This window comes from Colletotrichum graminicola (assembly GCF_000149035.1).
Source record: "Colletotrichum graminicola M1.001 genomic scaffold supercont1.38, whole genome shotgun sequence".
NCBI classification, from domain to species: Eukaryota; Fungi; Ascomycota; class Sordariomycetes; order Glomerellales; family Glomerellaceae; genus Colletotrichum; species Colletotrichum graminicola.
The window spans coordinates 353523-368960 of record NW_007361042.1 but is presented as its reverse complement, the minus strand read 5'-3'; the positions used below and the strand labels follow the sequence as shown (position 1 = coordinate 368960).

The window sequence follows — 15438 nt, the reverse complement described above, 5'->3', positions numbered from 1 at the left end:
ACAAGGACCAGAGACAACTTCAGAATCACCTACCTCAAGATGGGCAACATGGCGAGACAACTCCAGAACCACCCCGACTACTCGGATGACGAGTACGGAGCCGAGGACGCATTCTTCACTTACCGTCCCCTCTCCAACCTTCCTACCCCGCCACCTTCTTCCAGAAACTCTTCCGCCCACCAGAGTCCGAAAATGACCTTGGAAGACGGAGAGGTCCTACACGAGAGGTTTCTCGGTACGTACACAATACACAATGATTACGCGACGAGCGAGACGGAAGAACATCTCACCACCCACCCATTGGCGCACTTGATGCCATAGGCGGGGGAAGAAGGGGAAGACAGCTGCTCCAGAGTCGCTTCGATGCAATGCAATATACCATATGCAGTGTAATGCTAATATGTCTGCGTGCTTGCAGGCCCCGCCATCCACCTCGTCAACCTCATTCCCACGTCAGCTTCCCTCACAACCCCCTCGGTACCCCTCGTGCAGGCCATGCTTGGCCGGACCGGCTTGCCGCTCGAGACCATTGCCTTGGCCGCGTGCATCCTCGACTCTCTCAACTCCAAATTTGCCCTGAGCTGGCGTCTTCAGTGCCCCCTGCTTGTCGAGAATGCCCTTCCCGCCAACAAACGTCACACCCTCGGCCACAGTCCTCTCCTCGACCGCCGCCGCCAGCAGCAGATGCACATCGACTCGGTCCAACCCGAGCTCATCATTCTCGCCGCCCTCGTCATTGCTGCCAAGTTCACCGACGACTGCCACGAATCGACCCAATCCTACTGCGCCAACTGGGGCAAGGACATCTGGTCGTGCAAACAGGTCAACGTAACGGAGCGCTGCATCTGCGAGAACCTCAACTACCGCATCAAGCCCCTGGTCGACGACGAGGAACTGATCGCCGACACCATGGTTGATATGCAGCTGGCCGCCCGCCATTATAACTCGTCCCGGCCCGTCCAGCCCCACGAGGCGGGACACAGCAAGAGCAAGAGCATGACCTTCGGCACCGCCGTCGTCGGCCTGGGCCTCCAGCTCACGCCCCTCGACACGCCCAAGTCCGAGGCTGGCTCGTTTGGCGACGAGGTGCGCGCCGCCCTCGAGAACGCGCCCTTTGACGGCGACTACACGCCCCCGACCTTTGCTGCCAACGACATGGTCCTGCCTCCCGCTGGCGAGGAGCTTAACGTTAAGTGAAGGAGTGGCGAAAGAAAAAAAAACGAAGAAAAAGGCAAAAGGAAATCTCAGCAAGCGAGCGAGCGTTTTTGTTTGGTTTCCACCAACGTTTGATATGCATGCCCCTCATGGGAGGGACTCCACGAGGAGCGCGGGTGACGAGAAACGGTTTAACGGTACACATCTGCATGAGGCATCCACCCCACCACCTGCTTGTATTGATGGGGAGGTGGAGGCGGCATCGACTCTTTTTTCTCTTTCTTTCTCTTCCTCACTCTGGAATGGCCTCAAGTTTCTTGTCGTTTTAGGATACCAACACCTCGGCCTCGACGAGGCTTGATGGATATGCATCTTTGTAATCTTTATCTTCTCTTGGATGGACTGGGGGTGGGTGGGGAGGCCGGCGTACAAGGACAAGGCGGGTTCCTCACTGGATTGGGGCATTGGGAATTGTGGCTTTTCGCTTTATTTTAACATACCCTATTTGGTAATGTAGTCTCTGAAGAAAGACAGCGTTGAGTTTCGCACGTCAAACATTGTTTCAGTCGGGGTTGAGCTGCCTCAGTGATGTTAATTGTCGGTTTTCTTCTTTCCTTTTCGTAGTCTGGGTTGAAGCTGCGGCCCCCCGAGAGGACTTGGTGAGGCGGTTGAGGGTCTAACTTTTGATTGGATATACGCGATGCGGATGTCCTAGAACCCAACAGAGAGAGAGAGAGATGCCTGTCGGGTAAAAACGTCGGGCATGGCAGCTCAAGGGCTCAGCCTGTTGACAGTCCACTTTTCCTCCTCCCCGTGCTCGCCGCCCTCGACCTTGTCGTACACGAACCGGTCGTGCAGCCGGTTCTCCCGGCCTTGCCAGAACTCGACCCTGTCCGGCACGATGCGCAGCCCGCCCCAGAACTCGGGCACGGGGATCTTGTCCTCGCCGCGGAATCGCTCCTCGACCTCGCGGACCCACCCCTCGAGCTGCGCCCGCCCGTCGTCCGGCCCGCCGTCTTCGCCCTCGGCGTCGGGCCGGGGTTCCAGCACCTGGCTCTGTCGGCTCGCCCACGCGCCCAGCCGGCTGCCCCGGACGCGCGTGTCGAAGTAGGCCTGGCTCGCCTCGGGGCTCAGCCGGGCCGCAACGCCTTCGACGCGCACCTGCCGCTGCAGCGCTTCCCACCAGAACGTCAGGCTCGCGTGCGGGTTGGTCGCCAGGTCCGCCGCCTTGCGCGAGGTGCCCAGGTTAGTGTACACGACGAAACCGCCGCGCGCGTCGAGCTCCTTGAGGTACACCATGCGCGCCGACACGCGGCCCGACGGCAGCGACGCCGTCGAGAGCGTGCACGTCTCCGGGTGCGCCACCGCGTGGGACTCCTGCGCCGCCGTGAACCACGCGTGAAACTGTGGCACCGGCGACGACGGGTGCAGGGAGGCGCGCGAGAGGGTCGAGAGGGTGAACTGGTCTGCGCGGGTGTTCTGCGCCGAGCCGGCGGGGGCGACTGGTTGATCGGGTTAGTTCAAGGAGGGGGTGTTGCGTGGTGAGCGGCGGAGGTGGTTTTGGACGGAGGTAAGTAATGAGTGGGTGTGCGAGCATGAGCATCAGGCGGTAATGATTATTACATCCTTGATGTCTCTCCCTCTCTCACTCAAGCTGTCACACACGCCCTCACCCACTCGATACTTCCCGCCGCCCACCCACACTCATCTGCCCTCCCGTAGCGAGAGTAGTAGCCAAGGATGCTGGACTTACAAATGAGCTTGTCGCTCTCAGGAGGCGGGTGAAGAGCCATCTTGAGCGATCGCGATAATCGGTGGGCCAGGCCGGGCCTCATATGACTTGCTTCACACAGAGCTCCAGGCTATCCTTGCGCGGGGCCGCCGTATCTGCCAGCTCACAGTTAGCCCGAAACCCCGCCCTCTTGCCTGTCTGATTGGTAGCAAGATACCAAAAATAACAAGTAGTCGCGACACTCTACAATGTGTGGGTAGCCGAGCAATTGGTGTGGATGTCTCGCGGGCTGTTCCTTCGTGGTTGCAGCAAGGTGACAAAAAAGGGCGAGGGAAAACAAATGAGGTGACTCCAATACGAGGAAGTGTTTATGTCATGATCCCACCACTCTTCTGATGCTTTTGGGGGGGAAAATGAGGGGCACAAAGACTCGAATGGAAGACGTCGGACCCCACATGGCACATTCCAAGAGCAGAATGTTCCATGCAGGGGATTTCGGATGGATTTCAGATGCGGAGCCGCCCACCTGCGGCGCAAGCAAGGGGGAAGGGGCCAGGCCGGCGGAGGGGCCTCCGATCGGACCTACCAACCCACCTACGGCCACTTGCTGACTACACACCACGCAGAAAACAAAACATATAAACACACAACACACATATACGCAAACACATAACGGAACCAACGCAACAGACCAAACAAAACATATTTCATTCCGTACATACGACGGGGGGTATCATATCGTAAACGTCATCCAGATACGCAACATACGCAGCGTACGTAACAAACGCACGTAACGTACGAGACGCACTGCCAAAACATGTAAACCTAAATAATCCCAGATATAACCCTCTCAACACCGCGTGATGGCGCGAGCCATGACGTCTGAAGGCGTCATTAAACGCCAGATTTGAGGAATAGTTGCTTCCTACTTTTTAAGTCTATACTATAATCCCGAATCCAGAAAAGCATCGCAAACCAGGAACACCAAAGCCACCCAGTCTTGAGGCTCCAAACTTTTTTGTGATGTCTGCTTTTCTCGTATCTTGGTTTCCCATACACATTAGGAAAAATAAAAAAGTGAAATCACGCTCTATGGCGCCATAACCAACGCAAGCAACGCCATGCGGCAGTACAGACCATATCTCATCTGTGTAACCTGTTAGCCAGTCTGTTCACGCCCAGTTGGGGGTGTCAGAGAACTTACCTGTCTAAAGTAGGCCGCGCGCTGGTCGGTGTCAACCTCGGGGGCAATCTCCTCGTTCCTGGGCAGAGGGTGCAGAATGCACATGTCCCTCTTGGCCGACTTGAGCGTACGGTTGTCGATGCGGTAAGAGTTCTTGACCTTCTCATACTCTTCCACCGACGGGAATCTCTCCTTTTGGACGCGAGTGCAGTAAAGCACGTCGCTGCGGCCGAGGATCTCAGGAGTAAGTTCCTCAGATTCGCACAGGAGCTGGCCAGACTCGACCAGGAAATTGCGCACTTCGGCAGGCAGGGCAAGAGCCTTGGGAGCGACAAGCTGAACCTGCACGCCGTAATCGCGGAGCAGGTAGATCAACGAGTGGACGGTGCGGCCGTAAAGCAGGTCACCGACGAAGGTGATGGTGAGGCCCTGGACGGTTCCGAGCTCTTCGCGGATAGTGAAGAGATCCAGGAAGGCTTGAGTCGGGTGCTCCTTGCTGCCGTTGCCGCCGTTGATGACGGGGACGGGAGCGTATCTCTTGGCAATGTCGACGCTGTGCTCGTCGGGATGGCGGAGGACAACGGCGTCACCGTAGCAGCCGAGGGTGCGGAGAGTGTCCTGGAGGCTCTCACCCTTCTGAACAGAAGAGTGAGAGGTGGCAATGGCCACGGTGCGGCCACCGAGTCTCTGCATGGCGGCGTCGAAAGAGGCCGAGGTGCGAGTGGACGGCTCGTAGAAGAGGGTGCAGAGGACACGGCCGCGGAGCACGTTCAAGACACCCTCGCGCTGAACGCCGAGACGCATCTGCTGGGCGACAGTGAAGAGGTGGTGCAGATCAGCACGAGTGTACTGGCTGACCGAAAGCACGCTGTGGTGCTTCCAGGACGAAGGCTGCGACAGCAGATCCTGTAGCTTGGAGCCAACAACCGGGTGCAGCGGGGCGGGGAGGCCAAGATCCTCGAAACCGCTCATGCTCTTGTTGGGCAAGAAGCCGTCAGCGGACCGGAGCTTCGAGGGCCTGGTGGCGTTGAACAGCGAGGTACGACGGTCGCGAGGGCTGTCGGGGTGCGTGAGAGACTGCATCTGGGGTTTGATGGCTGGGGACATGGGCAGGGCGCCGTGGGTCGACATGTCCTTGCCCAAAGCCGGCAGGGGCAGCAGCTCGCCGTCCAGGCAGACCGTCTGGTCCTGGAAGGTCACACGCTGGACGGAACCACGCATGGTACGACCGGCGAAGGGAGACCAGCCGTTGGTGTTGTGGACGGCGTAGGGACGGTCGATCTCCACCTCGACGCTGGTTCCCACCTGCTCGTGCAGCTCGAAGATGTCCTTGGGGTTGTCGTAGAGACGGGTCTTGATGTCGTCGACGGTCAACTTGCCTTCAGTCACGGAAGTGAGCAGAAGGGGCAGCGCGTCGGCGATGCCAACGTACGGATCCGCGTCCTTGCCCAGAGAACTGGCGAGCTGGTACGGTAAGCTGCCGATGGAGAAGACGTCGATCGTGCTGAGGTGAGCCCAGAGGGCGGCCTGGTCGGCCTCCGTGGGGAGGAGAGCACAGTCGGGGAAGTCGTTCTGGGAGAGGTAGAGCGAGAAGACGGACACGTCACAGGTCACTTTCAAGCCCTTGGCCTTGCTGAGGGCAATGAGCTTGATGTCATCCTTGGTGGAGACGGAGGTAACGTGGATCTTCCGGTTGTGCAGGCTGGCCAGGAGCAGGATGGAGGCCAGGTCCGTGAGTTTGGCATCAGTGACGATGGGCTTGTGCGTGGGCCACTTGTCGAAGTGGGCGGTCACAGCAGCAACCTTGCTGATGTTGCCGGACAGGTGGTTGAAGGGAATGAACAGAGACCCAACCTCACCAGTGACATGGCTGATTTGGTCAGCGTTATCAGAGGTGGCGGTGACGGAGAAGTTGTAGTCGCAATATCCGCCCTGCTTGCTGCTCTGCTGGGCGATCTTCAAGGTGATGGCGTCCGTGATGGAGCCGGTGACACCGACGGGCATGATGCGGACCATGCTGAAGCCGGCAGAGATTGAAGCCTTGGTCACGGCCTGGAGATCTTTGCTGCCAGCGGTGGCAATGCCGGGAACGAAGGTAGCAACGTTGATCAGGCCTGGCAGAGAGATGGTGCGGTGGCTGGTTTGGAAGTCGCGACTGCCAACTTCGAGGCCGAAGTGACGGGCGATGGCCTCGACGAGGATCTTGGCGTTTTTGACGTTAGTGACCAGAGGGATCTGGTAGTCAACTGCCATACGTCTGGTCTGGTAACCCTTGCTCATATAGTTGGCAGGACGACGGTACTTGTTGTTGGAAGGCAAGTTGATGTAGAGATCAATCATGTTCTTGGCCAAGTGCTGCGTCAGGGAGAACTCGGAGCGCTGATCCTCCTGCTCGTTGGCGAGGACCTCGAGGTACTGAACGGGGATGTTGTGCTCCTGGAGGAAGTCAGCGGTGCCCGCAGTGGCGAACAGCTTGTATCCGAGACGGGCGAGCTTGTCGATGGCGGGCAACATCTCTTTCTTGTCCTTGTAGGAACCGATGGACAGAAGGATGTTGGCCTTGGGAATCTTGAAGCCGGTAGACATCAAAGCCTTGAGGTAGGCCTCATACTTGTCAACACCGAAGCAAGCAACCTCTCCAGTGGAGGCCATCTCGACACCCAGGACGGGGTCAGCGCCGGAGAGACGAGAGAAACTGAACTGGGGAACCTTGACACCGACACAGTTGGGAGCGATGGTGGTAGGGGGATAGGCCTCGAACGGCCGGCCGGTGATGGCCTTGGTGGCCATCTCGATCATATCGACACCCATGACCTTGGAGACGAAGGGGAAGGATCGAGAGGCACGAACGTTGCACTCGATGACCTTAATGTCGTTGTCCTTGGCAATGAACTGGATGTTAAAGGGGCCAGTGACGTTCAGGGCAGCGCCAATCTTGCGAGTCGCCTCCTCAATTCTGGCAATGGTTTCGGGCTCCAAGTCCTGGGGAGGCAGGATGAGGGTGGCGTCACCGGAGTGGACACCAGCGTTCTCAACGTGCTCGGAAATGAAGTGGCCAATGACAACACCGTCCTTGGCAACGGCGTCCATCTCGATCTCCTTGGCGTTCTCAATGTACTTGGTGATGACGACGGGATGCTCGCGCGAGACCTCGGCGGCCTGGTCGAGGTAGTTCTCGAGATCCTGCTCGGAGTAGACGGTGTTCATCGCAGCACCCGACAGGACGTACGAAGGCCGAACCAGGACAGGGTAAGACACAGCCGTGCAGAACTTCTTCGCCTCCTCGAAGCTGGTCAGCTCCTTCCAGGTAGGCTGGTCGACACCAATGGTGTCCAGCATACGGGAGAACTTGTAACGGTTTTCGGCATTGTCAATCATCTCAGGAGAGGTACCGAGAATCTTGATGCCGGCGCGGTGCAGCGGCAGTGCGATGTTGTTAGGCGTCTGTCCACCCATAGCACCGAGGACGCCGGCAGCGTTCTCCAACTGGTAGATATCCAGGATGCTCTCGAGGCTGATAACCTCAAAGTAGAGCTTGTCGGCCTCGTCGTAGTCAGTGCTTACGGTCTCCGGGTTGTAATTCACCATGATGGTCTTAAAGCCATCCTGGCGAAGGGTGCGAATGGCGCGAACGGAGCACCAGTCGAACTCAACGGAGGAACCGATGCGGTAGACACCGGAGCCCAACACCATGATGCCATGATCATCGAAGGAGACGTCGCTCTCAGTGGCGTTGTAGGTAAGGTACAAGTAGTTGGTGTGGGCGGGGAACTCGGCAGCGACTGTGTCGATCTGCTTGACGAACGGCATGATGTTGGCCTCCTGTCTCAGGGTACGGACGGCGATCTCGTTGGAGCTCCAGAACTTGGCGAGCTGACGGTCAGAGAAACCGAGTCTCTTGGCCTGCAGGAGGATTTCAGGAGACCTGGAGATGTCGCTGGTGGTGTAGTTAGACATGGTCTTGGCGAAGTCGCTCAGGCCCTTGAGCTTGTTGAGGAACCACTTGTCAATCTTGGTGAGCTCCCAAATCTTATCGACGGTGTAGCCAGCGTGCATGGCGTTGGCGATGGCGAACAGACGCTGGTCGGAGGGCGTTTGGAGTTCGTCGTCGACGGACATCAAAGCCTTGGTCTCGTTAAATCCAAGGTTGTGGAAGTCAATAGCACGGATCGCCTTCTGGATAGCTTCTTCGAAGCTTCTGCCGATGCTCATGACCTCACCGACACTCTTCATGGAAGAGCCCAGCTGGGTGGAAACACGTGTGAACTTCTTCAAGTCCCAACGGGGCATCTTGACGACGACGTAATCGAGCGAGGGCTCGAAGCAGGCGCAAGTCGACTTGGTAACGCTGTTGGCAATGTCCTTGAGGGGGATGCCGAGACCGAGCTTGGCAGCGATGAACGCCAAGGGATATCCAGTCGCCTTGGAAGCAAGGGCAGAGGATCTCGACAATCTAGCGTTGACCTCGATGATGCAGTACTCCCTGGAGAAGGGGTTGAGGGCATACTGAATGTTACACTCTCCGACAACTCCCAAGTGGCGGATGACGTTAACGGCCGTAGTACGAAGCATGTTGTAGTCTTCGTCTGACAAAGTCTGAGAGGGAGCAACGACGATGGAATCACCAGTATGGATACCGAGAGGGTCGAAGTTCTCCATGTTGCACACCGTGATGCAGTTATCTTGGGCATCACGAACGACTTCGTACTCGATCTCCTTCCAGCCCTTCATACTGCGCTCGATGAGCACCTGAGGACTGGCAGCAAAGGCCTTGTTGCAGAGGTCGAGCAGCTCGGCCTCGTTGTTGGCGAAACCACTGCCGAGACCACCCAGGGCGTAGGCAGCTCTGACAATGACGGGAAAGCCAATGTCCTTGACGCAGGACATGGCCTCGTCAACGTTGCAGGCAGAGGCAGACTTGGCACACTTTTCGCCGATGGAGTCCATGCTGCGGGCGAAGAGCTCGCGGTCTTCGGTGGTGATGATGGTGTCGATGGGGGTACCCAGGACCTTGACGCCGAGCTCCTCAAACTCGTCCTTCAGCTGGATACCGACCTGCAGAGCGGTCTGTCCACCGAACGTGACGTAGATGGCGTCGGGTCTCTCGTACTGGATGACCTTGCGGACGAACTCAGCGTTGACCGGGAGGAAGTAAACCTTGTCGGCAAGACCCTTTGAGGTCTGGATGGTTGCAATGTTGGGGTTGATAAGGACGGTGTAGATGCCCTCTTCTTTCAGAGCCTTGATAGCCTGGGATCCGGAGTAGTCGAACTCTCCAGCCTGTCCAATGCTGAGACCACCACTGCCCAGAATGAGCACCTTGCGGGGGTGGACCCGGGGGTGAAGACGCTCGTTCTCCTCGATGGTGCCGCCGGGGAAGCTGACGGGAGCGTTGAGCATATTGGGGTCGGCGGCGCAGTTCTCGATGGTGCTGATGAAGACATCAAAGAGGTACTCGGTGTCGCGGGGTCCAGGTGTGCTCTCTGGGTGGAACTGCACACTGAAATAGGGCTTGGACAGGTGGGCGATACCCTCGTTGCTGCCGTCGTTGGCGTTCACAAAAAGCTCCCTCCAGTCGGCAGTCAGGGACTTGGAGTCGACGGCGAAGCCGTGGTTTTGGGAGGTGATGTGGCACTTTCCGGAGATCATGCTTGTGCAGGGAATGTTGTGACCTCTGTTGCCGAACTTCATCTTCTCAGTCTTGGCTCCCGAGGCGCGGGCGAGCAGCTGGTGGCCCAAGCAGATACCGAAGACCGGGGTCTTGGTTTTGTCCATTGTAGCCTGGATGTTCTTGACGGTGGTCTCGAGCATGGCCGGGTCACCGGGGCCGTTGGAGAGGAAGAGACCGTCATACTCGTCGCCGGCCTGCTTCACAAGGTCGTGGTCCCAGGGGCAGACCAAGACCTCAACGCCACGCTTCAGGAAGCATCTCAACTGGTTGTACTTCATACCAACATCCAGACACAGCACACGAATGGGCCTGCCGGACGGGTGCTTCTTTACGGCGACGCTCGAGGGAGGCTTGTACAGCTTGGGGGCCTTGATGGACACTAGAATAAAGGATGAGCGAAAACCGGACCACGGAACGTCGGCAAGACTCACCCTCAGCCACAAGGTTCTTTTCATTGGGGTTCACCCAGTCTACTGTCTGGAAGTCGTCAAGGGAGAACGAAGCAACACCGCTGACGTGGCCGTTGGCGGTGCCGTTGGTGAGGTTCTTCTTCTGCAGCAACAGACGGCCGAGTGTGCTACCCTGGGATCTCAGACGCTTGGTAAGCGCTCTGGTGTCGACGCCGTAGATGGCAGGGACGCCCTGCTCCTTGAGCCAGGTGCCGAGAGAGGACTCGGCCAAGAAGTGGGAGTAGTCCTCGCCCGAGTACGAGTGAGCGACGAGACCAGCGATGTGGATCTGGGAAGACTCGAAGTGGGCCGGAAGGTCACCCAAGAGCTCGTCGACGGTCTCCCGCGAGGGCACACCGTAGTTGCCGACCAGAGGGAAGGTAATGACGAGGATTTGGCCGCGGTACGAGGGGTCTGTCACCGACTCGGGATACCCCACCATTCCGGTCTGGAATACAAGTTCTCCGGCGATGCTCTTCTGAGCACCGAAGCTGTAACCCTGGTAAACGGTGCCATCCGGCAACTCGAGGGCCATGAGGCCCTCGTCATCGGAGCCGGCGATGCGGGCCGCAGCCGGGGGGTAGACGGTGGGCGCCATTGTCGTTTGTGAGAATGATGCGGGGCAAACGACCGAGGAAGAAACTCTCGATGGGGGTGGGAGAGGGCGACGAGAGTTACGTAGCAGCAACGGGGGAAAGAGAGGCGCTAGAGAAAAGTGGCAGCAGAGAGCTCGTCAAAAGAGTCTCGTAGAGTGGTTCGGGAGCTTCCCAGCGATCATCTGCCACGATAGATCTTCGGGAAGTTATGTGTGATTCTAGACAACCATGGTCGGAGGAAGAAGAGAGGAAAGAGAGAGAAGGAGGAGAGGAAGAGCAAACCAGCAGGGCCTTGGAGTTTTTACCTTACTCTGAGGGGGAAAAAAATTAAAAAAAATTCACCTGGTCCCCCTCCATGCCGTCCACTGTTCTTCCATTTCGATTGACCAATTATACGAGCAAGATCCCTTGATAGTGGGGAACCGGCTTCGTTGTCACAGATCTGCAACTGTGGGATATGGCTTATGCCTCATGGATACGGCAGGCGGTGAGGTCAAATAGCGGGGCAGAAAGTGACAGGCGGGGGAATGCAGGAGCCCCGCGTCAGAATTTTGTTCGTGCCGTCCCTGCAGAAAATTCTTTCCAGAAGGTTTAGGCCTAGTACATCTGTTGCAGAGAAACTAATTTTTTCCTTCTTCTGTTGGCGGCTGGCCTGCCACGATGGGCGGCGACGAGTGGACCGGCTGCGAATCGATCGCTTCCATAGCCGAGTCACGGGCACGATCTGGACTGGAATGGAAAGTGGGTTGCCAATGCTTCTGACCTTGGAGTAGCAAGGTTCTGAACCTGACACATTCCTGGTGGTATTAGGGCACGCAAAGCCAAAGACGGGCACTATCCAAATCCTCTCCTCTTGATAGCATAAGGGGAAGCCGTTCTTTCTTCCAAGTAGTGACGTGCAAGCCCGGGAAACCAAGTTTTGATGATGATATCTGAGTGAGAGTGAGAAGCTGACCTGAGCTCACCGATCACGGTAATGGCATTTTCACCTGTCCATCGCCGATGCCGGGGGGAGGGGCAGAAAATCTTGGTGGGGCAATGCTACCAGCTCGGGGCATGAGAAGCCGGGGCAACGGCGGCCAAGTCAATATCGATAACGGAATGCTGCGCTGCACCATCGACTAGGTACGGATAGTGTCTGCCCTATGACATTTCTCACTTGTTGGAAACCAACCCGGTTTTCCTTGATGTTCTGCGTCCTGACTGGCGGCATGCCAAATTTGTAGATTTGTAGTTCTCTCTAGGTATAAGTCATACATACTTTCCCCCCTTTGTCTCATTCCTGTTTCTTTTGCACTCATCAATCTGTTTCACGAGGGACATGGACAACGACGGCCCATCGAGCTTACTTTTTCCTACAGATGTGCTCGGTCGGTACTACTTCAACAGCAAAACCCCCTATCACACATCTACGCTGCAGAACATCTTGAAACCTTTTCTGGAATGAGATATCTCGGCGAGATGATGAAGAATGAAAACCAGGGTGTTCGCCCAGTTGTCGTCAAAACCTATGTCAAGTGACGAAAGCTGACATTCCACATGACGTGAAGCAGGATGGAGCTTAGGTGAGAAGCTGACACTCGATCATCGCAGTCGGCGTCTCGAAGCTTGCCAGCCCTCACTGGGTTTTTTTTTTCTTTCCTTCCTCTTCTACACTACAGGGTTGCCTCCTTGCGAACCTTTGACAGCTCACCGGGTTTGGAAGAGCAGTTTTTTTTTTCTTTTTTTTTTTCTTCATTTATTTTTGGGGGGAGGAGGGGGGCCGGGTTTCTTCATTGGGGCTCGACAGGGAATGCAGGACTTGACTCGTGAGGGTTGTGAGATGGCGGGAATCTGCGAAATTTCCCGGTTGCCCAGCATCAAGTTTTCCCGTGGCCGGGTGCGCCGCCATGGAACACAGACTTCACGATGTCCATCTTGGGCTGGTGCGCAGGCTCTGCCATTGCACCATACCCTGCTTATTTGAGATCCAGATCCGAATCGGCGTACTGCGTAAATCGCCGATGACCATGGTGTCTAGCAATGTAACGCATGCATGACGGGCGTCTGCTGTTCTTTCGTGCATTATTTTTGTTGGACATGCACAGGAGGATCTCGCCAACGTGGTGCAATGTCCTTCACAGTCTTGCCTCCCTTCCCCCATTGAAGGCTGGCGAATGCTAGTGACGAACAGTAGGTACATAGGTAGTAGTTTACATCCGGAACCCTCTTTGCCATGTTTGGAGAGGAGCTGGAGGCGCGGGCAATGATGGCGCAGAGGCCACCCACCCACACCCACACATCCCCCGGCCAGAATCCCGGCCGTGTTCCCCCAAATCCAGCGTCGTACCCGGCCAAGAACAGAGGTGCCAATGCGTCAGTGTGTGTGGGATGCCAATGGGCGGTGACGGCTCTCACTGACCAACCAGGGCAGCTCGGAGGCCAATGGGTCGGTGTGAGGTGTGGGGGTCGGAAGTTGGATACGCACCACAGTCTCGGTCTTGTTCCAACTCAAGCTTCTGCACCTACTGATGGCATGCTGCTGCGACTCTGGGGGTTTGGTCTTGGGGCGGTTCTCTGCTGACCGACTCGCCTTGTTTCTCCCGTGAACTGCTGGAACCCTACTGCGTAAGTTTCCCCTACTATGCAGGTATCTAGACATCCTCGGCCAGGTGTCCTGGATATATGGTGCGGAGTGAGGCATCACCACGATTCATGGCAAGAGGAGGGAGGGGAGACCTTAGTAGACACGAGGAACGCGGGGCAAGATAACGGACCTATGAGAAGGGCCCTCGCCAGCATCGCCGCCATGTCAAGTGACGACGTGCGACTGTGGAGACTGCTCAGCTGGCCATATTATGTTAGAAACCATACTTAAGAACGGTGGCATTGGCTGGAAAGGCTGCCGGGGCCAGCCGTTGGGTGGTGTTGCTACTGTTGCTCGCTTGCCTGCGATGGCCTCGCTGCAGGCATGCGGGCTTCTTTTGATGTGATCTGACCATACCCGTCCTCGACTCGTTTCCTCCCTCGCGCTTCGTGAAGGGGGGGTCACGCGCGGATGCATGTCTCGCCCGTTCTTTTTCGTCTGACGTCGTGGAGTCTCGTCTCTGCCTGTCATCATGTGTAGGTATTCATACGTGCGTGTATTCATTCATCTGCAGAGCAGAACAGACCTTAATTGGGGTTTTATCATCGTGCCTCTCTGTCTCTCCTCCCCCACACGCTTGGCCCGTCTTGTTTGTTCTTTTCCAAGCAAAACCATGTCGACATATGCGTCGTGGCTGGACTGATGCTAATCCTCTTTGGGGGGGTTACGTGCTCCGTTGTCCTAGCCAGTAGCTAGCCCTGACAACGGCGACGATGGTCTAGCCGCACAGCCTAGGTAGATAGAGGATGGATCGGCATCCAGGGTAGCCAACAATGTCAACGCAAGCGTGGAGCTCCCCCGGGCCTTTTTTTACTGTGTCATTTCGCACGAGCACTGGCCCCAGTTACGGTGCGAGGGGTTGACAAGAGTTTCCAGGCCGAGCGCGCTCGCTGGCCTGCAGCGGGCGGGCCACTGACAGCACGTTAGTTGGCGGCGCATTGCGCAAGACACTGGACCGAACCACTTTTTAGAGGCCGGCCTCCTAGGTAGGTCCAAAAGTCTCCAAGCTGCCCACTCCCACCCCTAAAGGATCTTACGCTAGCCCATTCCTGAATCTTGACGCAGGCGAACCTTGGATCTTGGATGCGTAGAGTCGCATACTACTCCGTAGACTGGGCACTGGGGCACACCACCAGAACCTGCCATGTTCGCGACAAAGGAAGAAAAGGCAAAAAAAAAAAAAAAAAAAAAAAAAGAGATGGACAACTCCACTTGGCTGCCATGGCGCGCCTCGTTGCGTCTCTCTCTCTCTCTCTCTCTCTCTCTCTACCGTCCCCCTGTTCCCCGTCCGTCCCCCCGTTCCTAAACTTGTGTGAAGTTGCGGACGCAGAGTTGTCCATCCATCCATCTCTGAGTCGTAGCTCGTTATGGAGGGTGAGAAATGGTTGTGTATGGTCTCTCCCCTTCCCATCAAGACCCTGTATCGCAGGCCATCCCGTCCAACGCGACCGTCACCGACTCTTTTCGTCGTCATGCAATGCAGGGCCATCGCCGCTCTGATTTCTTGCAGTTGCACCTGGGGTGCATCACGTACATATTATATGCGTACATCCATCCGCACACGTACATGACCATACCCAGGTATCCGCAGTCTTGTCCAACCCCCGTCCTGTCTTGCTTGTCCTTGCCTTGCCTTGCCGTGCAGTCTACTTACCTAGGTGGCCTAGCCTCGTCTTGCCTCCTTGTCCACCCCTGCCGGCGTCGACTGCCTCATACAGTATCTCTCGCCTTTTAGCACTCTACTTGTCCAACTACGCTAAAACTCGCATCGTCCTCGTTGAATCTCGATCTGCGCTCCACGCGCCTGTTGCTTGCCGTGGTCTCTTCCTAAACATTTTTAATGCAGTAGCTTTCTCCTCCCCCCTCACTCACTCCGGTCCAAACCGTCCTGTGCCGTCCTTTCTCTCTCTCTCTCTCTCTCTCTCTCCCTCTCTCCCTCTCTTGTCTTTTCCATCGTAATTGGCAAGGCCTTTACCGGTTTCTCCACAAAACGTTGCATCGAGTTCTTCGTCACGACCACGGGGAA

The 15438-nt window shown here is 56.8% G+C and overlaps 4 protein-coding genes across 4 annotated transcripts; 2 read left to right on the top strand and 2 right to left on the bottom strand.

Moving 5' to 3' along the window:
• Nucleotides 1-39: 39 nt before the first annotated feature.
• Nucleotides 40-1197, top strand: GLRG_08372 (uncharacterized protein; the record flags this gene model as incomplete). The annotated part of the gene is made up of 2 exons (XM_008099057.1): nucleotides 40-235; nucleotides 419-1197. The coding sequence occupies 2 exons, from the start codon at nucleotides 40-42 to the stop codon at nucleotides 1195-1197; spliced, it is 975 nt and encodes a 324-aa protein (XP_008097248.1).
• A 729-nt stretch (nucleotides 1198-1926) lies between these two features.
• GLRG_08371 (pyridoxamine 5'-phosphate oxidase) lies at nucleotides 1927-2948 on the bottom strand (the record flags this gene model as incomplete). The annotated part of the gene is made up of 2 exons (XM_008099056.1): nucleotides 1927-2657; nucleotides 2909-2948. The coding sequence occupies 2 exons, from the start codon at nucleotides 2946-2948 to the stop codon at nucleotides 1927-1929; spliced, it is 771 nt and encodes a 256-aa protein (XP_008097247.1).
• Nucleotides 2949-3977: 1029 nt separating this feature from the next.
• Nucleotides 3978-10788, bottom strand: GLRG_08370 (carbamoyl-phosphate synthase; the record flags this gene model as incomplete). The annotated part of the gene is made up of 3 exons (XM_008099055.1): nucleotides 3978-4034; nucleotides 4092-10120; nucleotides 10173-10788. 3 exons carry the CDS (start codon nucleotides 10786-10788, stop codon nucleotides 3978-3980), a joined length of 6702 nt encoding a protein of 2233 aa, XP_008097246.1.
• Nucleotides 10789-13001: 2213 nt separating this feature from the next.
• On the top strand, nucleotides 13002-13224 carry GLRG_08369 (uncharacterized protein; the record flags this gene model as incomplete). The annotated part of the gene is made up of 2 exons (XM_008099054.1): nucleotides 13002-13141; nucleotides 13200-13224. The coding sequence occupies 2 exons, from the start codon at nucleotides 13002-13004 to the stop codon at nucleotides 13222-13224; spliced, it is 165 nt and encodes a 54-aa protein (XP_008097245.1).
• Nucleotides 13225-15438: the final 2214 nt, after the last annotated feature.